A 25,797-nucleotide genomic window follows, 5' to 3' on the forward strand; every position below is an offset into this window, starting at 1 on the left:
AAAACATCAGGAACAGCTGATACCACAATATTGGCAGTAAGAAGCAATGATTTTATATTGTAACCAGCTATCTTAAAAAGTTTTGTTGAATTTTCACGCACCAAAACAAAATGTTCCGCTTTAATCCTGCTGACTAATAATTAATTCTGTAATTAAAATGTTTTGAAATTAGGATACTTCTATAGATTAAAACAGAGCAGACATTCAGTTAAATTTAAATGCAGTGAGTACTCTGTTCTTTAAAGATGTGTTATATTTTAAGTCTTTTTTGGTGTGAAAAAAAATCTTTTGTAAATTGAAGTCTCTCTTTTGTGTTGTGACTACTTGAATTTCCAGTTGCTAAGAACTGGATAGATTTTGAAGTATGGAAAATGTGTGCCTCTACCTGCAATGTCTGCGCATTATGACTTTGCCACACAGAACAGCCCGAAGTGTCAGTTTTGACCAGACACTGGAGAGGCAGCACCCCAGGTCTGCTCTGCCATGATGGCGGGGGCGGCCACCAGGCCCAGATGGCTTGACCAAAGCTTGAACTCCGTCCTGTTGGACGTAATCCTGCCTTTGTGGTGTCCAAACACAGGCATTTTGTTCCTATTCATATGAGTTTATTTTGACTAATTTAGGCAACTGCTGCATATTAATAATCATACTTCTGTGTGTATTCCCCTTTAAAACAGAGTCATCAAAAATGGACATGAAAAAAGAAAGAAATGGTAAGACATAAATGAAATATTTGGTGTGTTTGGAAAAGTTATTGCATATATTAAAACTCTCCTTATAGAATATAATCTCCAAAATGTTCTGTCCCATGAGCATGTCACGTGATGATGTTTTGTCTCTGTTTTGAAGTGTGCACTGTATTTTCTAGTCGTGGCCATTTAGTCACATTCCTCTTAAGTCTTGGGGATTTTTTCTTTTTTCTTTTTTTTCCCACTGTGGGATTTGCAGTTACCTCCCCTTATTTGCATAAAATCAGACCCCTTGAACTTGGAGAATCACAATCTTAAAGGCCGTGTCTTCTGTATCTACAAGACTGTGCCTTCGTACTCTGCGTAGAGTCATTCGGGAGGGTCCGTTGTTTTGGGCTTGCGTCGTCTTTGGTGGACCTGTCACAGCCACCTGCAGCTTGGCTTGTCGCCAGAACACGGGAGACTGGACAGGAAGGTCTGCGCCGTAGCATGATCTAGCCGTTCTTCCAGCTCAGGAGTTTAACATCTGTTTTTAATTCCAGTGTAACTCAGTACAGTTTGCCTTAGCGTCAGTGTGTGACGCGTGATTCAGCGATCTGCCCCGCACTCGGTGCGCAGTGCCCTGGGCCTGCTTCACCCTCCCTCTGGTAACCACCAGTTTGTCCTGAATGTTTGAGTCTGTTTTTTGTCTCTTTTTTATTTGTTTGTTTGTTTTGCTTCTTAAATTCCACATGGGAGTGCAGCATTTGTGTTTCTCTGGTCACTTGTGTCACTCGGCATTACGTCCGGATCCAGCCATGCTGGAGCGAATGTTAAGATGCCCTTCCTTTATGGCTGGGTAATATTCCACGATACACACACGCACCACACATTTACCCATTCACCTATCGACGGACACTTGGGCTGCTTCCACATTTTGGCTATTGTAAATAATGCTGCCATGAACATAGAGGTTCATGTATCCTTTTGGATTATTTATTTTTAGTTCTTTGGGCAAATACCCAGTAGGGCGATAACTATATCATATGGTAATTCTATTTTTAATCTTGTGAGGATTGTTTCCACACTGTTTTCCACAGTGGCTGCACCAGTCTGCATTCCCGCCCACAGGGCATGAGGGCTCCTTGTTCTCCACCTCCTCACCAACACTCATTGTTTCTAGTGTTTTTTAGTCATTCTGACAGGTGTGAGGTGGTCTCTCATTGTGGTTTTGATCCGCATGTCCTGATGATGAGTGACATTGAGCATCTTTTCATGTGTCTGTTGACCACCTGGATGTCTTCTTTAGAGAAAAACTATTCACATCTTCTGCCCATTTTAAAATTGGATTGTTTGTTGCCCGAGTGTAGAGTTTTATAAGTTCTTTATATATTTTGGATACTAACCCCTTATCAGATGTATTACTTCCAAATATCTTTTCCTGTTCAGTAGGTTGCCTTTAGTTTTATTGATTGTTTCCTTCGCTGTACAGAAGCTTGTTATCTTGATGTAGTCCCAATAGTTTATTGTTGCTTTTGTTTCTTTGGCCTCAGGAGACACATCTAGAAACCTGCTGTTATGGCTGATGTCAGAGAAATTACTGCCCATTCTCTCTTCTATGATTTTTATGGTTTCAGGTCTCACATTTATGTCCTTAATCCATTTTGAGTTTATTTTGGTGTGTGGTGTAAGGAAATGGTCCAGTTTCATTCTTCAGCATGTGGCTGTCCAATCTTCCCAACACCATTTGTTCAAGAGACTGTCAAGATGCTTCTTGCCAAGGAGAGTTTACTTTTATTTTTTTAAAGGTTTTATTTATTTATTTGACAGAGAGAGACACAGTGGGAGAGGGAACACAAACAGCAGGGAGCGGGAGAGGGAAAAGCAGGCTTGCTACTGAGCAGGGAGCTGGATGAGGGGGCTCGATCCCAGGACCCTGGGGTCATGACCTGAGTCGAAGGCAGAGGCTTAACAGCTGAGCCACCCAGGTGCCCCAGAGAGTTTATTTTTAAAGAAACCATTTACAAAGACCTGAATCTAGTAGGGCGAAGGCGGTAGTTAATCAAACCAGCCGTCTTCTGTCAGTGGAGGAATGTAGCTAACCCGAGATGATCGTGGACACAGAACGTGCGCTGACCCCATTCTTCTCCCTTCTGCGTCTCCTGTCGGCAGTCCCCACTGGCGGACGCTGACAGAAAGCCAAAAGGACAGGGACTGTGAATTGTGCAGCGTGGGCAGGAAGGGGGGGTGGGGCGGGGGGGCTGCAAGGAGCTTCTCTGACCCACCCATACCGTAGGCATTTGCCGCTGAGTAACAGTAGTGTGCTTCCTGCATTCTGCTGTCTTTGTTCACTTCCTAAGGTTCATTTATCCTGCCTTCTATGATATCGTCCCTCTAATGTGTCTCCCTCACTTCAATAAGCTCCATAAGGGCAAAGATTTGGTTCACTTCGCCATGATACTCCGGTGGCCAGAAGAAAGCTTGGCCCTAGTAAGTGATTACGAACTAGTTGTAAAGTGAACGCACGAACGGGTGGGTGCGGGCAGCATTAGACCATCACTGGCAGGTTCATAGAGTCCCGTGATACAGATATTCAGAAAAAAGACATAAATATGCCTTTCAGGTCCCAGAAGAGCATCTATTTTCCAGACCAGGATTCCCAACCCGGGAAGGGTTTCTTCAAATACACCAGCCCCTCCAGAACTTCCCTAATTCTGGCGTGTCGCAGGTCCGTGTTTTCTGTTGACCTTGAGCGCTGGAGAGTTCCTTGCTGTGCGGGGCCTGCCTTCCTGTGCACTATAGGATGTTTAGTATGAAACACTGAACTCTTCCTCTGAAACCAATAATGTGCTGTTAATTAATTGAATTTAAATTTTAAAATGTTAGGGGGAAAAAAGAATGTTTAGTCTTACTCCTGGCTTCTAACCTCTAAATGCCAGTAGCAGTCCCCACCCTAGCGGTGTCAAACGAAAATGTCGTCAGACATACAGATGTTGGGGGAGAGCACTTTACCCCAGGATGCTGGGATAAACCTTCAAGTACAGGGGAATCGTCCAGGGACCTTGCTGAAATGCTGATTCTGATTCAGAGGGCCTGGGTGGGCGCCAAGATTCAGCATTTCTAGGAAGCACACTTTAAAGTCATGAGAGGGAGTAGAAGAATAGTACTTCTGCCCTCAGGCTGGGCTGCGAAAAATCTTTTTTTTTTTTTTTTTGCCTTTGCAGGAGGGTAGAAAAGAGGGAGACGTCGGGTAGGGGGAGGCTTGTGTGATTTTTAAAAAAACCTCTTCAGGTCACAGTGATATGTTGCTGCTGCCGAGAGCAGCTAACAGCCTTTTGCTGACTGAAATGAGCAACCATGTTCTCTAGTCCCATGATTAGGTCTCAGTCTTGGGGAGCCTGTGCTCCAGGACTGTGAACTTTACCTGTCAGTCCCCGCCCCCACCTTAGGTACGTCAGGGTGGCTGGAGAGGGCCTACGGTTGGGTATTTTCCTTCCCCAGGGCAGGTTAGGCTCCAGTAAAATCCAGCAGGTTTGGCTCAGAAAACACCATTTCTCCAGAGGGCAAGCCTTGTTGAGAGAAATGGAGTGATCCGGCATGTCTCCAAATGGTCCCTTTTCCCCTGATCCCCCACCCCCAAGCACGAGGGGATCTTTCTCTGATACCCACCCTGAGGACTTGGTCAAACGCCTGGAGTTAAAACTCACTGAAGCATGGGGACCCCCTGACACGGGGTCGCCCTGGAGTTTTTAACTCCCCAACTTAGCACGATGGGTCTGCAGCAGGTGTCCGCTACATTTCAGATTTTCCTTCTGTTACCAAAACCCGGTTCAGCCGCCCACTGCTCAAGAAGCCAGTGCCCCGGAGATGAGCTTTGACTGGAAAGGAATATATAAGCTTTACTCAGGAGGCTGGCCACCTGCAGAGAAGGCAGACTCTTGTCCAAAGGCCAACTCCTGGGGGTATAGCTCAGTGGTAGAGCATTTGACTGCAAAGGCCAACTCCAAGGTTTTTCTTGGCCCAAGAAGGATTTTGAGGGAGTTTCAGGCCGTTAACTGTCAATCAGCTGCAGCGGTCTGTCGCATTTGTTTAACTACAGGCAGACTCAGTGGTGTCAGATTTAGACGTTATCACAGTGCAAGGCCCTTGTGCAAAGGGGTCTGGTTCCTTAGTGCCAAGGGTTGTGCAAGAGGGTCCGGTCTCTGTGTTGTGTTGTGTAAAAGGCTTCTGTTCTTTCTGGGAAAGGACATGTGATCCACAGGTCGACAAAGAAAGGCTCATCGATCAAACGACGAGGGCTGATTGCTACAACTTGAAGACCGCCAGGATGGCTGCAGGGGCCGAGGCGGCTGCACTGCTCTAGCCTGGGTGCGGTGGACGTTTGCTTTCAGCCCGTTATGCTTGTCCGGATCAGCCTCTCTATATCCCATCTCTGGGGGCAGCATTTGTGCCAAGATCTCACCTTTCCGTCATATCTAAGAAGAGTTTTTGATCTCCGAGTTTGTTCGGTTTTCTACTTGCTTAGGACGGAGTGGTGACGGAAGTGTCGGTCCCCCATGCCTGGCCAGCCTGGAAGACCAAGCCATGATTTTAGATCGATAAGGTCAGGTCAGATATTACAGAGGATCGAAGGCTACGGCGTAAACTTCGACGAGTAAGGCAGACTGGAGGCCACTGGAAGTGTCTGAGTTGGGAGAAAACCAGTGCTTCCCTGAGGAATTACCACTCAGACTGAGAAGTAGGAGTTCGCTGGACCTGGTCAGGAGAGCGTTGTTTGGGAGAAGGAAGCTGTCAGACAGCAGGACTAGACCAAATCCGCGACATCAGGGAGGCTTGAAGTGGAAGAGGCACTGTGCTCAGCGCTGCGGCCCCAGGCGCCAGGAGCACCTTCCTGGGCCAGCTGGGCCACGGGCTGGCCACCCTGTGTTTGAGGAGCTGCGGATGAAGGGAGCAAGTCGTGTATGTCCTGGGAGTTTTGGCGGGAGGGGACAGCTCGCGGTTCAGGCTGAACTGCAGCCAGTGGATCCGTTTCCTCTACCATGATCAGGTGGCCTGGAGAAGCCCCTGGAAAGATGATCAGATTTCTATTTTGAAATAAAGCGTTGGTGAAGGGCAAGAACGACGTGGGCACGGTGTCGGCGTGCCGGCTGGGGAGGCGGTGGCGGCGAACGTGGTCGTAGAGAGACGTAGCCTTGGTGGCGGACTGGTCGTGGAGATGCGATGACATGGAGATACCAAGGAGTCTTCCAGAACAGGCTGGTTGGGGATCCCTTCACTGATTTAGGCAGCAGCGGAAGGATCAGGTGTGGAGGGAAAAATAATTTGACTCAGAGCACGTGAAGTTTGAGGTAGAGACACCCAGTGAGATGTTGGAGATAAAGATGTAGAGCCTGGTGGAAAAACAAACAAACAAACAAACAAAAAACAGATCTAGGGACATAATCCTAGGAAACATCAACGTTTCGGTGGTAAATGAAGTCCCTGCAAAGCTAAAAAGGCCCAAGATGGAGCCCGAAGGCTCACAGAGGCGTCGAGGACGTCCCGAAAGAGACTGTGGAGGAGTAACCACAGGGAGAGAAACAGGGGGTTATGATGTCACAAAAGCCAAGGAGAAAAAAGCTATTTTAGAGAGGAAGAACTTTACTGCTGAGAAGTAGGTAAGAACTGAAAACCACCCACTGGATTTTGTGACCTAGAGGGCTTTTGTCAGCCTATTTTTCCTTCAATTTCAAAGGATCTTACTTCCTACTACAAAGCAGTTAAATGAAATGAAAAATAATTTAAACAAGAAACAATTTGGTCACAAGACTATTTTATACATTGACTTAATTTTTCAAACAAGAAACAACTTATTTGATCACAAGGCTATTGTAAACATTGACTTAATTTTTCAAATATGTAATATTTTCAATGTTATTTATTCTTAATTTATGAAGAAGGATTGATTTTTAATGGTCAGACATTCTGAGTGAAAGAAATATAGAATTGCCTAAATTAATCCTTTTAGTGCTTTTCTTGGGGCTTTTATATCACAGTACTAACTTCTGTGGATGGTTATCAAAAAGACATCTTTTGGTTAATTATTTAAATTATTTATTTTTAAAGATTCTATTTATTTATTTGAGAGAGAGAGAGAACAAGGGCAGGGAGAGGGAGAAGCAGACTCCCTGCTGAGCAAGGAGCCTGATGCTAAGATCATGACCTGAACTGAAGGCAGAAGTTTAACCCACTGAGTCACCCAAGGGCCCCCAAAAGATGTATTTTTTTGGATAGACATGACAGAAATTGATCACTTAAGTAACTGTCCATCCATTTTAGGTCCGACACCTCTACACCTGGCAGCGCAGGCTTGCTCATTGGAGACAACCATCTGTCTACTCTGTTTCAAAGCGGATTACACGCTTTCTGAGAAAAGAGGCTGGATGCCCATTCACTTTGCTGCTTTCTATGACAATATTGGCATCCTCATTGCCCTTTATAGGAAGGATCCTAGTTTGCTGGAGGCAGAGGCAACAGCTGAGTAAGTTATTAAGCATTTGTAAAAATATAAATTTCTGCTTTTTTGACTTGCCCCAAACACTAACAGTAAAGGAAGGGTTGGTATCATTGACGTGAAAGGTGTAAGGCTTACTCTGTTCTTCTCTGTATCTTCTTCGCCTACCACTTACCTTTAGAATGTATAAAGGCAGAACTTCTACTAGCCTACCGCATGCCGTCTCAGTGGTGTGGCTCTGCAGACTAGTTTATCAAGTTTCATACTTAACACTCTGGAAGAAGCCCGAGACTGGGAAGGAGAAATGTGCTCTACCTTGGAGCTTAACCAGGGGGCAGCTCAGTGCTCCAGACCAGTGTGGAGAGGCCTCAGGTCACAGGAGGAACATCCAGTGGTATTCGGAAAAGAAACACATTAGAAAGAAAATAACTTTGGGGGCACATGGTGGCTCAGTTGGCAAAATGTGTGGCTCTGGATCTCAGGTGTAAGTTTGAGTTCCAGGTAGGGGACAGAGATTCCTCAAAAATAAAAGCTTCTAAAAACAAATTTTGGTTTTTTTTTTTTTTTTTTTAAGAAGAAAGTAACTTTGAAATAGGGAAACATTCCAAACACAGTTTCACAGGTTAGCTTCTATTTCACAATTTCTATTTCACAATTCTATTTCATAATTTCGCAGAGGACCAACCTTTATGATGGAGGTAAACCTTCTCCTGAAGGTACATTCTTGGTAGTAATTGAAAGACAGGGTCTCATTTGGAATCTGAACATGATTTAGGCATTGTTTCTTTAGATATTTCTGGTTCTCCATACAACCTGACCATTATTATTCAGTGAAGAAATTAATTCTCCCTCTAGGTTGGGGCAGAGATGTGTATAGAAAGAGCTTTCATGACACCAGGGTCTCTTGCTAATAGATTCTCTAACTAATAGATTCTGGAAAGAGCCAAGGAATGTAGAGACCCCAGTCAGCTCTGACTCTGCATATTGTGACAATGTGGTTTTTTTTCTTTTTTTTTTTTTTTTAAAGATTTTATTTATTTATTTGACAGAGAGAGATCACAAGTAGGCAGAGAGGCAGACAGAGAGAGAGAGGAGGAAGCAGGCTTCCCGCTGAGCGGAGAGCCCGATGCGGGACTCGATCCCAGGACCCTGAGATCATGACCTGAGCCGAAGGCAGCGGCTTAACCCACTGAGCCACCCAGGCGCCCCAACAATGTGTCTTTGAGCAGAAGGGGGTTTGGGGATAAAGACTAGTGGATTGCAAAAAGCCAGTTGCACATCAGAGGTAGAAGTCAGACGCTATCTGTGAACATAAGGAAAAGGAAAGGCTTCATAGAGAGGACAGTTCCCGACGTTGGGATCTCTGCGGAGCTGATGTAGAGCGCACCGGCGCGGGCGTGTGTGACTGCGGAACATGCATGAAGGCAGGACAAAGAACGAGAGATCAGCACAGACGGTCGTTAGCCTGACCTTCAAGTCAAGTTGGTGAGGCAGTTCATGAGCTAGTATCCTGGAGAAGGACCCTGCAGGGCAGGGGGAAGGCCAATATGGAACTGAAAAGAGAAATATCATTTATTTGATAGTATAATTTTTCAGATGAGGAAACTCAGAGTGATGCTGTTAAAATAGAAGTAGTCTTTGTTCCTACTACCGACTAGGATAAAGAAAGCAAGAGAACAGTCTTGTTAAGTACAAAAGGGAGAATGTGAAGAGATGCATGTGTACTCATTAAAGACAAGAGTTTCCCCAAGGCCCAGGAAAAAGGGAAGGAGGGGTTCTAGGGCCAACTGGACAGAGGTGAAAGTTCGAAGACAGAAAACAAGATAAGCGGGGCTTCATGAAGACAGGAAAGCCAGGGTATAAGGGTAAAGTAATAACATTTGAGGCATGTGACGTGGTGACAAGAGAATGAGAGGGGAACACGTGTCAAGACCAAGCGCCTTATTCACCCCGACACTAATACTGTGAGCTGAATGTTGTTCCCCTCATCCTCGACAGATGAAAATGTAACCCAGTTCGCTTCAGATCACATTGTAGTCAGCAGATCTGATAGTTCAGATAAGGTTCAAGTTGCGGTGACAAAAGTCTGCCAAAACATCGTAGTTCAGACAAGGTGACCGTGTATGTTGCTTCTTCCCATGCGGTTTCCATGTCCTCATACAAGACGGACTCCTGCTTTCATTGTTAGGCTATGTTTCAGCCATGAAGGGAAAAAGAAATGAAAAGTGATAGCACATTCTTTTCTCCTCAGGGAGTTGCCCCTGTAACTTCTACAGCATCCCACTGGCCAAACGTGGGCATGCGTCACAGCTTTCCATAAAGGAAGCTGGGAAATGTAACATCGTAGCCTTGTGCCCAACCCAAAGATCTTCACTATCTAAAAAGTAGACAGTGGGATTTTGAGAAACTCTGTTGGTTTCTGCCACAAGAAGGAAGCTGGGATTTGAGAACCGGACAAAATGGGTTGGAGCATTTCCTGAGCCTCAGTTTCCTCATTTGTAAAATATGCGGATAATACTTGTGCTTACTTACTGTGATATGTCCTGATTTTTAGGAATCAGTGCACTCCCCTGCTGCTCGCTGCCACCTCGGGAGCACTGGACACTATTCAGTACCTATTTTCTCTTGGTGCTAATTGGAGAAAAACAGACATCAAAGGAAATAACATAATTCATTTATCAGTGCTAACTTTTCACACAGAGGTTCTCAAACATATAATAGAGTTAAATATTCCTGAACTCCCAGTTTGGAAAACGCTCGTAGGTGAGTATACAACACGTAATTGCTTTATAAACAAATGTTTTGATTATCACTCAGCTTAGTCATTGATGCTTACTCTGAACTAGAGCAAATAAAATAATACGTGCATCATATTTTAAAGTTAAAAATCGTAGGGGTGCCTGGGTGGCTCAGTGGGTTAAGTCGCTGCCTTGGGCTCAGGTCATGATCTCAGGGTCCTGGGATCGAGTCCCACATCGGGTTCTCTGCTCAGCGGGGATCCTGCTTCCTCCTCTCTCTCTGTCTGCCTCTCTGCCTACTTGTGATCTCTCTCTGTCAAATAAATAAATAAATAAATCTAAAATTAAAAAAAATAAAGTTAAAAATCGTAAAATAAACATTTTTTAGTTACAACCAGAAATAAAAATAATACTGAGCTTTATTTTGTGTGTACAAAAGTAGTTTTATTTCCAAAATCAAAGAGTCATGACCCAGACTGTATCTTATACAAGTATATTGATTTTTATTTTCCAACATTCTCCAAAGTCCATCTATCTTGTTCTCCATCAAAAAAGTAAATTAAAAAACAACAACAACCAAACAAGGAAAGAAGAAGGAAATTAAAGTTCAAGTGAAAAAGATTCCTTCCAGTTTATTCCTTCTTAATTTAAGAGACAGATTCAGCAACATTTTTCCTCATATATTGATAAATGTGTGAAAATTTTTGCTGGAGATTTTTTTCCAAGTCTGGGTTCAGTGTAGCCAGAAATATTATAAAGGTCAGGGCTACTAGGGCAATTGAATGCACATGTCTAATCTGACTGTCTCCCAAGACCCCGCTAAGTCACACGAGCTCACAGAAGAACGTCGGCAACAGCAGGAGACACACACTCAGGAGGCGGCGGGGAAGGATGCCGCAGCCTCAGCATATTGGAACAGCGAGACGTGGCCTGAGCAGGCTGGAGAAGTCATCCCGAGCTAACGTGGGGAAGCTGAGGACTTCTCAGCCCTCCACCGTGACTCTCCTGGGGCTCTAGGACCCACAGTGCCCATCGGGAATGTTCTCTGCTGAGGCTAGCCAGAAGAGACCTAGAGATGCTACAGTAGGGACTCTCAACAAACAGGAAATTGGGAGTCTGACCCAAGAGAAAAGCAAGGGGATTTCAAAGACCACGGCAAAGGGAGGTCCCAGAATGGACACTGTACTCAGGCCAAAGGGAAACGTGGGAGGCATTCCCCAAAGGTACAAAGAACCCTGAGGAGATGAAATAACATAAGGAAATTATTACCTCCAGGAAAGATAAAAGTAAGAAAGGAGCCAAAACAGTAGTACTTTGCAATGCTTACCTGTGAATAATATCGTACAGGCGTGAGAATGTAAGTCTGGAATATTAATTTAACTGAATACTATAAACATGGGGAAAGGGAGACAGGAAATTGCCCTGCAGTGTTGGAAGAGCTTCTCACTCACCGTAACATGAAGTCAACCGAGGATGTCTCAGATGGATACGGCGCCGGGACCCCCGGGGGGCTCAGTCGGTTCAGTGTCTGCCTTTGGCTCGGGTCATGATCCCAGGGTCCTGGGATCCAGTCCTGCATCGGGCTCCCTGCTCAGTGGGGAGCCTGCTTCCCCCTCTGCCTGCCGCTCCCCCTGCCTATTCTCTCTCTCTCACACACACAAAGAAAGAAAATCTTTTTAAAAAATTAAAATAAGATAAAATTGATACAGGAAAAATAAATGTATTTACAAATATGGAGATATGTAAGTCACAGAAGGTATAGAGGAGTCCAAAGTGGTTAAATCTGGAGAGATGAACTCAGAAAAATGGAGAGGGTGAGTCAGGGAACCACTATATTTTGTTATAGGCCTTTCAGTAATATTGAACTCGGAATCATTTTACTAAAATAAAACTAAAACAAGAATGAAGCCAATTGGGGAATGTAAACTGATGGCTTTCCCAGCAACTGATTTTAGGATGGGATAAGATATATTTAGGATTTTTCAATTCCATTCCACTGACTCAAGAAGTTGGAATAATTAGTTTCAAAAGCACTCAATACCTGATTTTGGAGATTACTGGGTACTGGGAACACATTCCAATTGCATCAGCCCCGAGATACTGGAGAGGTTCCAATGCTTATTTGCATGTGTATGTGTCATTTTATCCCAGGCTTCTTAGGAGGAACTCAGAAGACCATCCTGTTACTTTTAAGAGAATAACTCATTTGAAATACCTCAATAGTTGGAGGAACCAGCCCCTGACAGGAAGAGCCTCATGGCACAAAAAATTCCCGACAGCCACTCCTTCCTGCAGCCTTTGTTGGGAAGGGCGGATACTGACCTGAACACTGAACACAGCAATGACCGGAGAGAGTGTGGCCATCGCCTCGTTGAGCCCTGGAGTAGGTCTCCTTGCTCACACAGTGCACTTCCACGACGAGGAAAGGAAGCATTAGTCACAGTTTATTGGACATTGCCAGGGTTAGCTCCTGCAGAGCAGCTGAATGTTAAGAGATCTGAATTTTGAGTGATCTAGCAAAGCCAGGATTAGACCAGATTTGCTATTACAAGGGAAAAGAGAGACCAGGAAAGGATACTTCCATAAGGTTTTTTTTTTTTCTTGTACCGTAGATGATGTTTAGAAGCATATATATTTATTTGCATTATCTCCTGTCTAGAGTATAAGTTACTTAAGATTTTTTGAAATGTCTTCTTTATCCTCAGGCGATGTGTAAAACTTCATATATGATCTAATGAGTATTAAATTTTTATTGACAATAACGTGGCTTACTTTGCCATCCTTGAAACTTACACTCAAAATTTTTTCTAAAGATTCATTTGTTTTAGAGAAAGAAGGCACATGCAAGTGGGGGGAGGGGCAGAGGGAGAGAATCCCAAGCAGACCCCCCACCGAGCATGGAGCAATGCGGGGCTCAGAGTCGCTACCCCTGAGATCATGACCTGAGCCGAAACCAAGAGGCAGGCACTTAAGGCACTGAGCCACCCAGGTGCCCCCACACTCAAATTTTGTTCAGCAACGGATGTCAGCCAAGAGAAATGTGCACTGATTTCCCAGTGTATCTGAACCTCATGACCCGTCAATCTAAGTCATTCAGACCAAAGATAAAAAATTTCAGAATTTGTGGTGCTAACTCTACAGATTAAAACCTTAAAGACGGTGGGCATTTGCTGCCCATTCAGCACCTCATCGAAGGCCGTGCACAGAGGGAATTTAATGAACAGCATTTGGTGGTGATAGTGGTGATCTCCACGCACAGCTTCACTTGGCCTGTACAAAGCAGATCAGTCATTCCTACTTGTAAAATTATAACGTGTGTTTTCCTGTTAACACTTGCCAGAAATGTTGCAGTGTGAAAGCTACAAACGACGGATGATGGCTGTGATGTCCTTGGAAGTAATTTGTTTAGCAAATGATGGATACTGGAAATACATTTTGGATGCAGGTGATGTAAAGTCTCTTAACTGTCTTTTGCTTATGGTATTTTATGTGGGGCTATAATTATGTTCAGTCACTTTAAAATCTATTTTTTTAAGCTTTTATTTCTTTATTTGAGAGGCAGAGAGAGCAAGAGAGTGAGTGAGAGAACAAAAGCAGGGAGAGCCGCAGAGGGAAAGAGAAAAGCAGCCCTCCCCCCCACTGCCCGCCCCTCCCCTCTGAAGCCCAGTGCAGGGCTCAAGTCCAGGGATCCTGACCTGAGCTGAAGGCAGATGCTTAACTGACTGAGCCACCCAGGTGCCCCTTAAAATCTATTTTTAATTGTAGAGGAAACTTTTTACTTGATTTTAAGTTTCCATTTTTCTTTTTTCTAAGATCACTTCCTTTACCTGACAAATATATATAGATATAAATATTTTTATATATTAACTTATAAATATATAACTATATTTTAAAAATTTGAACGTAGTTGACACACAATGTTATATTAGTTTCAGATGTACAATTAATGATTCAACAACTCTATACATATATTATGCTATGTTCCCCATAAGTGTAGCTACCATCTGTCCCCATGCAATTTTTTTCAAATTCTTATTTAAATTCTGGTTAGTTAACATACAGTGCAGTATTGGTCTCAGAAGTAGAGTTCAGTGATTCATCACTTACATACAACACCCGCTGCTCATCATAGCAAGCGCCCTCCTTAACGCCCATCCCCCGTCCAGCCCATCCCCGACCCGCCTCCCCAACCCCTCCGTTTGTTCTTTATCATTAAGAGTCTCTTGGGGCACCTGGGTGGCTCAGTGGGTTAAGCCTCTGCCTTCGGCTCAGGTCATGATCTCAGGGTCCTGGGATCGAGCCCCGCATCGGGCTCTCTGCTCAGCAGGGAGCCTGCTTCCTCCTCTCTCTCTGCCTGCCTCTCTGCCTGCTTGTGATCTCTGTCTGTCAAATAAATTAAATCTTTTTTTTTTAAAAAAAGAGTCTCTTATGACTGATTTCCCTCTCTCCTTTTTTTCTTTTCCCCTTCCTGTGTGTTCATCTGTTTTGTTTCTTAAATTCCACGTAGGAGTGAAGTCATAGGATAATTGTCTTCTCGGACTGCCGCATCTCACTCAGCATAACACACTCTAGCGCCATCCGTGTCCTCGCAAACGGCGAGACTGCATTCTTTTGACGGCTGAGCAACTTGCACGCTGCACACACACTCCCCCACATCTTTATCCGTTCATCAGTCATGGGACATTTGGGCTTTTTCCATTATTTGGCTATTGTTGACAGTGCTGCTATAAACATCTTCTTTCTATATTCACTGATTGGTATTTTACAGGCACACACCCCTTTGAATCTGTGTTTTTGTATCCTCTGGATAAATACTTAGTAGGGCAATTGTGGGACCACAGGGTGGTTCCACATGTCACTTTCTGAGACAACGCCACACGGTTTTCCAGAGTCGCTGTCCCCAGCCTGCATTCCCACCAACAGTACCAGAGGGTTCCCCTTGCTCCGCATCCTCGCCAACACTCGCTGTTGCTTGTGCTGTTAATGTGAGTCATTCTGACAGGTGTGAGGTGGTATCTCATTGTGGTTTTGATTTGCATTTCCCTGATGATGAGTGATGGGGAGCATCTTGTGTCTCTTGGCCATCCAGATGTCTTCTTTGAAAAATGTCTATCCTTGTCTTCTCCATGCAACACTATGACAGTACCATTGACTATATTCCCTACACTGTACCTTTTATTCCTATGGTTTATTCATTCCATATGGAAACTTGTATCTCCCATTCCCTTTTACCTATTTTTTTTACCCACTCTCCCCACCTCCCTCTGCTCTGGCAACCATCAGTTTGTTCTTTGTATTGAGAGGTCTGAGTCTGTTTTTTGTTTGTTTATTCATTTATTTTGGTTTTTTTTTTAGATTTCACATATAAGTGACATCATATAGAATTTGTCTTTCTCTGATAACTTTATATTTTATTTTTACATGAAAATTGGACATGATCAAAAAACTTTCTAAATTCCACTTCTCTAAAAATTTATAAACTCAAAAATGTTATTAAATTACTTTCTGTTCTACCATTTATATGTACTTTCACTTAGAAATTATTCCTATTCTGTATTTACACAATTTATTTTTAAAATTAAAAATAGCGGGTGTTTTGTGATGAGCACTGTGTATTGTATGGAAGGTTGACTCACTCGCTGCCTTGTATGCCTGAAACGAATACTACACTGTTAACTCACTGGAATTCAAATAAAAACTTTAAAAAAATAGCCATTCCTGTGTTTGGCTGGGTTTGTAACTAGACCTGCATTTAGAATTTAGGCTAATTTCTTGCCCTCTCTAACCCTAATTTCCTCGTTAATCAAATGATTCCTACCTCACTGGGTTGTTTTGAGAATACAACATTCTGAAATGATGGTATGTTCTATTTGCACTTTCCAGTATAGTATCCACAGCTCTGATGTGGATATTGGATACATATGAGATGCTCCATAAATATTTGTTGAATGAATAAAGGAATGAATAAAAAATACAGGTAGTACCCAAAAATCAGCCTTTAGTGTTCCTAGAAACATGTACACAAAGCCATAGGTAAGTCGTTTCATTTCAGGTGGATAAATAAATAAAAGCCTAATTATACCCGTTATATTTTCTGGCATTTACAGTGTGCTCTAGGGGGTGTTCTGTGAGATCTTTCACGCAGAACTGATACATAACCATCAGGTGAAGCCAGATTTTTTATTTTTCACCATATCTGGTGATCTCCATCCTTGAACCAATAGTTATTCATGAAGCTAAAGTTGTTTTTTTACTAAATTCAACACTTGTTTTTAGTTGTTTGTAAAAAAAAATGTAATAAAATGTTCAAACAATTGCACAAACACGTCACAAAAATTGGATGAAATACCAAAACTGAACTCTGTCATATGCTCAAAGAATTTATTCATCCATCATGTTCAGCCCGAAGTCCGCGGTTCCAAGGCTTCGAGTGGCCTCTGGGCAACGTGGGCTCGTGGGCTGTGGCTACCCCGTGTGTGCGCGCGAGGAGAGTTGCCTGAATCGTGGAAGACAGAAAAGTAGTCCTATAGTTGCAAGTAATTTTATCAAGATTTCATAGAATGCCTTGCTGACTGTTTCTGTGGCAATGGCCATAACCACCCTAACTAGAAACGCTTACGAGTAAGTCACCTCTTGATTTCTCCGCGGTAGGCACCATTCCTGCCCTAGTCAACCTGCTGCGGGGCTCCGGAGTAAAACTGCAGTGCAAGACGGTCGGGCTGCTGAGCAACATCTCGACGCACGCCAGCGTGGTGCGGGCGGTCGTGGAGGCGGGGGGCGTCCCGGCCCTGATCCACCTGCTGGCGACCGACGAGCCCGCGCTGCACTCCCGCTGCGCCGTGGTCCTGTACGACGCCGCCCGGCTCGGGGACAAGGACGCCATTGCCAGACACGTGCGTTTCCTCGCGGGGCCTCGCGGAGCCGGACGGTTCCCTCGGGGGAAGCTGGGCGGGTCCACGCCCGCGCCACGCGCCCGGGGGTCTCCGGGGACGGGCTCGGGCCGCAGGACGGCGGCGGGACCCGACCTGCCCCGGCCCGCGTGAGCCAGAAGCCGCGGCGGCCCTGAGCTCCGGCCGGGCGGGCGGGTCCCCCCGCCGCTTCCCCGCACCGAGCCCGCGCCCGCGCCCGCGCCCGCACCCGCACCCGCACCCGCGCCCGCACCCGCACCCGCACCCGCACCCGCGCCCGCACCCGCGCCCGCACCCGCACCCGCACCCGCACCCGCACCGAGCCCGCGCCCGCACGCCGGGTCTGCCTCGCGCCGGGAGAACCTGCAGCTTCAGAGCCGCGCCCCGTGGGCAGCGGCCGGCCCGAGGGCTCTTTCCGGGGCGGGGGAGGCTCCTGCGCCTCCGGGACCACCGGCCGCGGGACCCTCGGGCAGTGGCTCGGGGGAAGGAGCCGCCACCGGCTCGACGCGCTCCGGCGCGGGTGGGCGCGCAAGGGGCCCCGGGGACCGCGTCTCACCGACAGCACGTGTGAGGCTGTCCCCGGCGGTGACACGGGGAGGGCCGCGACCTCCTCAGCGCCAGGGTGTCGTGTGTCCCCGAGATTCCCGGAGACACGCGGCCGCGGGCTCTGGCTGGACGCGGTGGCCCGACGGCGCGCCGGGAAGTCCCCTCTTGCGACCGCGGCGCCTCCGCCCCGCGGTGTGTCCTCAAGTAAATCCACCTCAGTGTCTGCTCCTGTCCACGGAAGGTCCCCGTGGCCTTCGTCCGGCGACGCTTCCTCACGTGGACGGAGCTGTTCGCGACCACAGGTGCCGTTGGGCAACGTTGTACCCCGGCCTCGGTTCTGTCCGGTCCGGAGCAGTCCGTGATCTCGGTTTCCTTTGTGTTCTCAGGAGTAATTCGGCGTCGCCCACCCGTCCTAACTTTTTGAGTCATTTCCTGTTGGTCGGTTTGTTATCATTTGGAAAATATATTAGAAATAGGGATGCCCTGGGCCCACCTCTAGAGTTCATCTTCATGTAGAACTCCGAAATCTCCAGTTCATCTGACAAGTAGCCAGAGTTAGGATAAGTGTGTCCTTGTATACAGTGTAGTTAAGTTTTGCTTTGTCATTCACTTTTTTTGAGTATGGCTCATTTACATTGATTGACACGATGTTTAATCTTAGTCCTATCATTTTGTTAATTTTATTTTTTAATCTTCTACTGGATGGTCAGTGTTTTCTTTCTCTTTTTATCTTTAAAGTCCAGGACTGACACATCAACAGTAGTTACCTGTTTTTCCTGGGATCTGCTATAACTTCTCAACATGTCTATTCATCTTTTATTTTTGGAATGTTTTCCTAATTCGTATGTTTAATTATTTTTTTTTCCTGTAGTAGTCATAGTCCCTACACACGAGTACTTTTTGTGGGTTTCTTAGATGGAAAATTTTATTCTAGATGCTGGGTGACAGCAGTGAGTGAGACAGACCAAACTCCAGTGTCATGGAGCTTGTAGCTGGGAGCAGCAAGACAATAAACAACGCAGATAAACCAAATATATAGTACGTTAGGTGAGCAGAAGTGGTGAGGAGGAAAGTAAAGCAGGGAAATGGGAAGGGGCAGCTGGCATTTGAGGACAGACCTCAAGGAGGTGGGGGAGTGGGCCATCCTTCTGCATCCAGAAGAGAACTCTAGGCAAAGGAGACAGTGCACAGTTAACGGAAGGCGGGATGTGCCTGGAATGTTCAAGGAACAGCGGGAATGCGAACGTAGCAGAGGGAAGGGAAAAGGGAGATGCTCAGCTGGGCGGTGGTGGACGGTCACGTAAGGCTGTGTGGGCAACTGTGAGACACCTTAGCTTCTGTGCTGAGTATGTTAAGCCACTGAGCAGTTTTGTTCTGGGAAGTTCCACAGAGAAATTTACATCACTTTACCTTCTGTTCTGAAACAGGCAGGCAAGGGTGGATGTTGTGAGACTGATTTAAAAACTGTAATGGTAATCCAGATGACATGTAACGCTGTCTTAGACCAGAACAATAATTGTGGAAATGATGAGAAGTGATCACATTCTGTGTTACATTTTGAAAGTTGAGTCACCAGGATGTGTGGGAAAGTTGAAAGATCTTGAGGGACCTCAAAGAGACTAAGAAAGAATGGCCAGTGAGGTAGGAGGAAGCCTGAGGAATCTGTTGTCCTATCAGCCAAGTGAAGAAGGTGTTTCAAAGAGGAAAAAATGATCAATACTGTCAAAGCTCTCGTAAGGTGAAAGTCAAATACTGACCACTGAATTCACTGATCTGAATGAAAGGACCACCTGTCTGTGCAAACACCAATTATTTGTGTATTGTATCACCTGTTCCTGTCTCGTGCAACTGTCTGTATTCTCTATTCTGTAGTTGTCACTTTGTTTCTCGTCCTTGTCCACTCTTCAATTTATTTCATTTTTCTTTTTTTCTCAATCCTATCATGTCACTTGCTATGTTTTTCAGCATCGATTTATTTTTGTGTTGATTACAATTTGGTTTTTATATTTCTCCACATCTTTCCTGAGCTTTTTCAGCTCTCGTTTCTTCTCCCCATCTCAAAAAAAAAAACCTTTCCTGAGCTCTGATGTCTCTCCTGTGCATTACTGTTTTATAGAAGCAATTGCCTCATTAATTTTTTTCATTGACAATAATATGCCACTTTTGGTCACAGTTTCATCTATTTTGTGACAATATTTTTTGATGAGCATTCTTCATCTGTTGTAAGTTTTTCTATTTTTTTCTTAAATATATTTAGACAGATACTGTTCTAGTTCCTTTATGATCATTACTCGTCTTTGAATGAGGTAAATTCTTTCTGGTCTGGCTATTTGCAGGAAGTATAGGTGGGAAGGAACATATTTGAAGTGAATTATGAATTATGAATTATGCCACAGAGTTGTGTGCATGGATCCTTTCTGCTTTCCTTTTCCTTGAGCCAACAGAGACTGGTGCATAGTACCTCGCAACGTAGATTCCGTTCCCTCCACAATAGGGAGTCTGTCTCTTCCATTGTACCCACCACCAGATTACTTCTTCCAAACATGTCTTTTCAGTATGATTTGATGCTAATCTTTGCTTTCCTTAAATTTTGAAATTTTTTTCTCAATAGACCCAGGAAAGAGCCTGCTGTCATCCTGCATACCCATTCCTGTTGTTTCAGACCGAGAATTGTGTGTTTCTTTTTCTGCCCTCAAGGTAGAGGCAACTTGTTAGGAAAACTGTGCTCTGCTAACATTTCCTGTGGACAGTGGCCATGGGCTATCTCGCTCCTCTCTTCTGGTAACTCACACCTACTGTTTGCGACTCAACATTGTAGATGTCTCCTGCTTTTATTGAAAATGACATTACATTTCTGTTGATCTTTCTTAATACTTTTGCATTATTTCTGTTAATAGAGGGAAATGCTATCTTTATTCCATTTAAAATTAGGAAATTATATTCACATTTTAAAATATTTTGTGTTGCACAAATATAATCACCAATTACCAGTACAATGTCTGCAATGGTGAATATTTCCAAATTGGCAGTGTATTCAATTAATCTTAATCAGTTGCTTTACTTTTTAGAGATTTATTAAGTGTTACAGTGAACTCTACTTCAGTGTAGAGGAGGCTACTTTATGCTCAAACTTATATTAACTGTCATTTAATGTGACATACCGGTAGACATATTTGTTTGTGGGCATCCTCTCCTACATAAGCAGATATTTATAGTGAGAGAGATTATGGACTTATGTTTTTAGATAAAGACTGAATAAATCTTATAAAATTCAATGTTTTTTAAATTTAAATTCAATCAGCCAACAGATAGTATACTCTTTGTTTCAGACGCAGTGTTCAACAGTTCATTAGTTGTGTATACCACCAGAGTTTATCATGTAACATGCCCATCAATTAATTTTTGTTCCTTTATTTTTAGAATGGAATCCCAGCTCTGATAAGTCTTTTGAGGCTAGACATAGAAAATGTGCTAATAAATGTAATGAACTGTATACGAGTGTTATGTATGGGAAATGAACAAAACCAAAGAGCAGTGAGAGACCATAAAGGCATCCAATATCTTATCACATTTCTGAGTTCTGATTCAGGTGAGCCTCAATTTCTGTTTCATTTCTAAGCGATCAGATATATGAACTGAAGCAAATACAGGTTGGACTTGTCCAGTAGGAATGCATGTCCTAGAATGGATCTAGACATGTATAATGTAAACTAAATACCCAAAACACTCAAGTTCAAATACTGGTTTATAAAAGGAATTGACTCTCAGAGTTACAGTTTAAAAATGAAGTTTAATTAGACTTTTTTTAATAAATGGAACTACTGGCATAAATCATGAAAAGAATGCAGTTAGTACACCCAGGGACTTGAGTAAACAACGCCTTGTGTGAACAACACATATATTGGTCATTGGGAACCATATATAAGTTGCCACGAAAGCTTCAGATTCGCTGTTAGTTATTGGATATCAGAATTCTAGGTCATCATGTCATTAGGCCAATTACCACATTCTGAATTACGTATCGGCACAAGAGTCTCACAAGCTGTGAGGGAGGTCTAGTCTGCACTGCGGTGATCTCTGCGGTTCTGTAGGAATTAGTTCATTGCAGTGAGCAGACACGTAACAGGGTAAGCCTCAATTCCATAGTTCCCCCAAATTTGAGGGGATTAAAAAATGGGGGAAAGCTTGCCCATTTTTCTTCCTCAGTTTATCATCTTTCTGTTCTAGTTTTCCAGGAATAAAGATAGAAAAAATACGTTGGTCAGCATGTCAGTCGGGGTATGGATGAGGGGGTGTTGCACAGAGCTTGCTCTTACGTTAGCGCTTCAGAGTTAGTAATTCGGGTCTGCTGGGCACACCTGGCTGGCTCAGTCAGTGAAGTGTCTGCCTTTCACTCAGGTCATGATTCCAGGGTCCTGGGATCGAGTCTCACATCTGGCTCCTTGTTCAGTGAGGAACCTGTGTCTCCCTCTGCCTGCCACTCCCCTTGCTTGTGCTCTCTCTCTGACAAAGAAATAAAATCTTTTAAAAGATCGTCATCTTCTAAGAACCCCTCTCGTATGGGGAGATCATTTGAAGTCCTTTCCCTTCATTAAAATTCCAAGGTCGTCTGCTCTAATCGGCCCCATCAGTAACTAGGCTCTACTTTATCTTTTTTTTTTTTTTTCCCTAAGTAGGCTCCACACCCACTGTGTAGCCCAGTGCAGGGCCTGAATTCAGGATCCTGAGATCCTGAGCTGAGATCAAGAGATAGACACTAACCAATCGAACCACCCAGGTTCCCCAACTGTATCATTTTTAGGAACAGCGTTAGAGACAATGCATAGAATTATCCAATCACTATGTTCTGTGTTATACAGCCAAAATCGATACAATATTGTACTGCAGTTTTAAAAAATAGCATTATAAAAATAAATTTTAAAAATAGCATTATAGCGGCACGTGGGTGGCTCAGTGGATTAAGCATCTGCCTTCAGCTCAGGTCATGATCTCAGGGTCCTGGGATCGAGCCCAACTTAGGGCTCTCTGCTCAGTGGGGAGCCTATTTCTCCCTCTCCCTCTGCCTACAGCTCCCCCTGCTCATGCTCTCTTCTCTCACAGAATTAAATAAATAAAATTCTTTTTTTTTAAAGAAGTTTAAAAAAAAAAAGCATGAGAGAGCCAGCTTTTAAAATGCTTATTTCAGCCATAGAATTTTTTACTTGTTTATAATTGTTCTTTATTTTATTATTTCTGTCTTATCTCCTTAATTAAAATGTAAAGACAGAGCAGGGCAGGCCTGGGTGGCTCATTTAGTTAAGCATCCAACTCTTGATTTCAGTCCAACCCTAATCTCAGGGTTGTGAGATTGAGCCCAAGTCCAGCTCTGTGCTGGGTGTGAAGCTGCCTCAAGATTCTCTCCCTCTCCCTCTGCCCCTCCCCCCCTAAAAAATGTAAAGACAGGGACTAGTTTTTCCCTATCCTTTCTCATCCTCCAAATCCTAGATGCTAGAGCAAAGCACAAATTATAGAGACTGTTTGAACAAATACAGTAAATAAATGCATGAAAGAAAACTGTAGAAATAAATTGTTGAAATTCTTTCTTTTGGGCTCTTGTCTTATCTTAATGAATGTAACTTATCCTAATCTGTAATCTATTTTATCTCCTCATTCCAAGGAAGATAATTTTGGGGAAAAAAGTTAATCATTTTTTTCTCTTCATTTATAATTTATAAATGCCTCATTTATAATTTTAGTGCTTTAACAAATAATTCTCTTGGCTGTTAGCTGGGTTGTTAATGTGTAGGGGTTCAAAAAGGAATTTTATTAATTCCAGGATCATCTTAACCATTCTCACCAACCCTAAGATTTCACTCATTAAGGTAAAATGGCCCCAGAGCAGAGTCACGGGCAGTTTCTTGAGACGACGGATTTATTACTATCTCCTCGGTCTCACCCCTGGCTCCGGGACTTCCTCCCTTGCCGGCTTTGGTTGGGTGTAAGCCGTTGCCTCACCCGTCTTCAGCTGCTTATTTCTTACTCTGCCGCCTTCGGCCGCGCCTGCCCTCATCCCTGTACGGCTTCCCAGTTCATCCTTCTTCTGGCCCTCGATCGTCCTGTGCTGTGTTACTGACTAGGATTCGCAGGACCCCACCGTGGAAGGAGAAAGCTGTATGGAAAGTACACACAGTGCTTTTCACCTGCGAACTGTCAGCAAAACTTACGGAGCTCGTCATCCTTCCTAGGCTGAGCACCGGCACGGCTCATGCAGGTGCGCCCTCCCCTCTCCTGCTCGTGCAGGTGCGCCCTCCCTCTCCCTCTCATGCAGGTGCGCCCTCCCCTCTCCCGCTCATGCAGGTGCGCCCTCCCTCTCCCGCTCGTGCAGGTGCGCCCTCCCCTCTCCCGCTCATGCAGGTGTGCCCTCCCTCTCCCGCTCGTGCAGGTGCGCCCTCCCTCTCCCTCTCATGCAGGTGTGCCCTCCCCTCTCCTGCTCATGCAGGTGTGCCCTCCCCTCTCCCGCTCGTGCAGGTGCGCCCTCCCTCTCCCTCTCATGCAGGTGTGCCCTCCCCTCTCCCGCTCATGCAGGTGTGCCCTCCCTCTCCCGCTCGTGCAGGTGCGCCCTCCCCTCTCCCGCTCATGCAGGTGTGCCCTCCCTCTCCCGCTCGTGCAGGTGCGCCCTCCCTCTCCCTCTCGTGCAGGTGCGCCCTCCCCTCTCCCGCTCATGCAGGTGTGCCCTCCCTCTCCCGCTCGTGCAGGTGCGCCCTCCCCTCTCCCGCTCATGCAGGTGTGCCCTCCCTCTCCCGCTCGTGCAGGTGCGCCCTCCCTCTCCCTCTCGTGCAGGTGCGCCCTCCCCTCTCCCGCTCATGCAGGTGTGCCCTCCCTCTCCCGCTCGTGCAGGTGTGCCCTCCCTCTCCCTCTCATGCAGGTGTGCCCTCCCCTCTCCCGCTCATGCAGGTGTGCCCTCCCTCTCCCGCTCGTGCAGGTGCGCCCTCCCCTCTCCCGCTCATGCAGGTGTGCCCTCCCCTCTCCCGCTCCTGCAGGTGTGCCCTCCCTCTCCCGCTCGTGCAGGTGCGCCCTCCCCTCTCCCGCTCATGCAGGTGTGCCCTCCCTCTCCCGCTCGTGCAGGTGCGCCCTCCCTCTCCCTCTCATGCAGGTGTGCCCTCCCCTCTCCCGCTCCTGCAGGTGCGCCCTCCCTCTCCCTCTCATGCAGGTGTGCCCTCCCCTCTCCCGCTCATGCAGGTGTGCCCTCCCTCTCCCGCTCGTGCAGGTGCGCCCTCCCCTCTCCCGCTCATGCAGGTGTGCCCTCCCTCTCCCGCTCGTGCAGGTGCGCCCTCCCTCTCCCTCTCGTGCAGGTGCGCCCTCCCCTCTCCCGCTCATGCAGGTGTGCCCTCCCTCTCCCGCTCGTGCAGGTGCGCCCTCCCTCTCCCTCTCATGCAGGTGCGCCCTCCCCTCTCCCGCTCATGCAGGTGCGCCCTCCCTCTCCCGCTCGTGCAGGTGCGCCCTCCCCTCTCCCGCTCATGCAGGTGTGCCCTCCCTCTCCCGCTCGTGCAGGTGCGCCCTCCCTCTCCCTCTCATGCAGGTGTGCCCTCCCCTCTCCCGCTCATGCAGGTGTGCCCTCCCCTCTCCCGCTCGTGCAGGTGCGCCCTCCCTCTCCCTCTCATGCAGGTGTGCCCTCCCCTCTCCCGCTCATGCAGGTGTGCCCTCCCTCTCCCGCTCGTGCAGGTGCGCCCTCCCCTCTCCCGCTCGTGCAGGTGCGCCCTCCCCTCTCCCGCTCATGCAGGTGTGCCCTCCCTCTCCCGCTCGTGCAGGTGTGCCCTCCCTCTCCCTCTCGTGCAGGTGCGCCCTCCCCTCTCCCGCTCATGCAGGTGTGCCCTCCCTCTCCCGCTCGTGCAGGTGCGCCCTCCCCTCTCCCGCTCATGCAGGTGTGCCCTCCCTCTCCCTCTCGTGCAGGTGCGCCCTCCCCTCTCCCGCTCATGCAGGTGTGCCCTCCCTCTCCCGCTCGTGCAGGTGCGCCCTCCCTCTCCCTCTCGTGCAGGTGCGCCCTCCCCTCTCCCGCTCATGCAGGTGTGCCCTCCCTCTCCCGCTCGTGCAGGTGTGCCCTCCCTCTCCCTCTCATGCAGGTGTGCCCTCCCTCTCCCGCGGGGCTCGGTGGGAGACACTACCTGCGGTGAGGACCTTCCAGAATCTGAAAACTTCAGAATTCAGTTCACAGAACTTGAGACACAGACCATCTCCATTCTTAACTCTTATACAGACCGACTCCATCTAAACTCTTAAAGACGGGGTTCCTCAGCCTCTGTTCTCGGTCTGTCTTGATTGGTTGGTTGGTTGGTTTTTAATATACCACACTCTCCTTAGCAGTTGTATTTACTGTTCAGAACTTCGTTGTGGTTTGAATCCACTCTTGCTGGCTCTCTAACCGAGTCCCTGCTTTTCCTCTAAGCATTTGAGACAGTTTGGGCTAT

General features: G+C 46.2%; 1 protein-coding gene across 1 annotated transcript in view; it reads left to right on the plus strand.

Moving 5' to 3' along the window:
- The window catches only part of ANKAR (ankyrin and armadillo repeat containing), a 63,102-nt gene that overhangs the window by 15,926 nt on the left and 21,379 nt on the right, over positions 1-25,797 (plus strand). Inside the window, exons 7-11 of the mRNA XM_044241146.1 lie at positions 6,987-7,188; positions 9,716-9,924; positions 13,240-13,344; positions 16,551-16,792; positions 20,774-20,942. Of these exons, the coding sequence (XP_044097081.1) occupies positions 6,987-7,188; positions 9,716-9,924; positions 13,240-13,344; positions 16,551-16,792; positions 20,774-20,942 (927 nt within the window). The remainder of the gene's footprint in view (positions 1-6,986; positions 7,189-9,715; positions 9,925-13,239; positions 13,345-16,550; positions 16,793-20,773; positions 20,943-25,797) is intronic.

The sequence above is a fragment of the Neovison vison genome, chromosome 3, assembly GCF_020171115.1.
Source record: "Neovison vison isolate M4711 chromosome 3, ASM_NN_V1, whole genome shotgun sequence".
NCBI lineage: Eukaryota > Metazoa > Chordata > Mammalia > Carnivora > Mustelidae > Neogale > Neogale vison.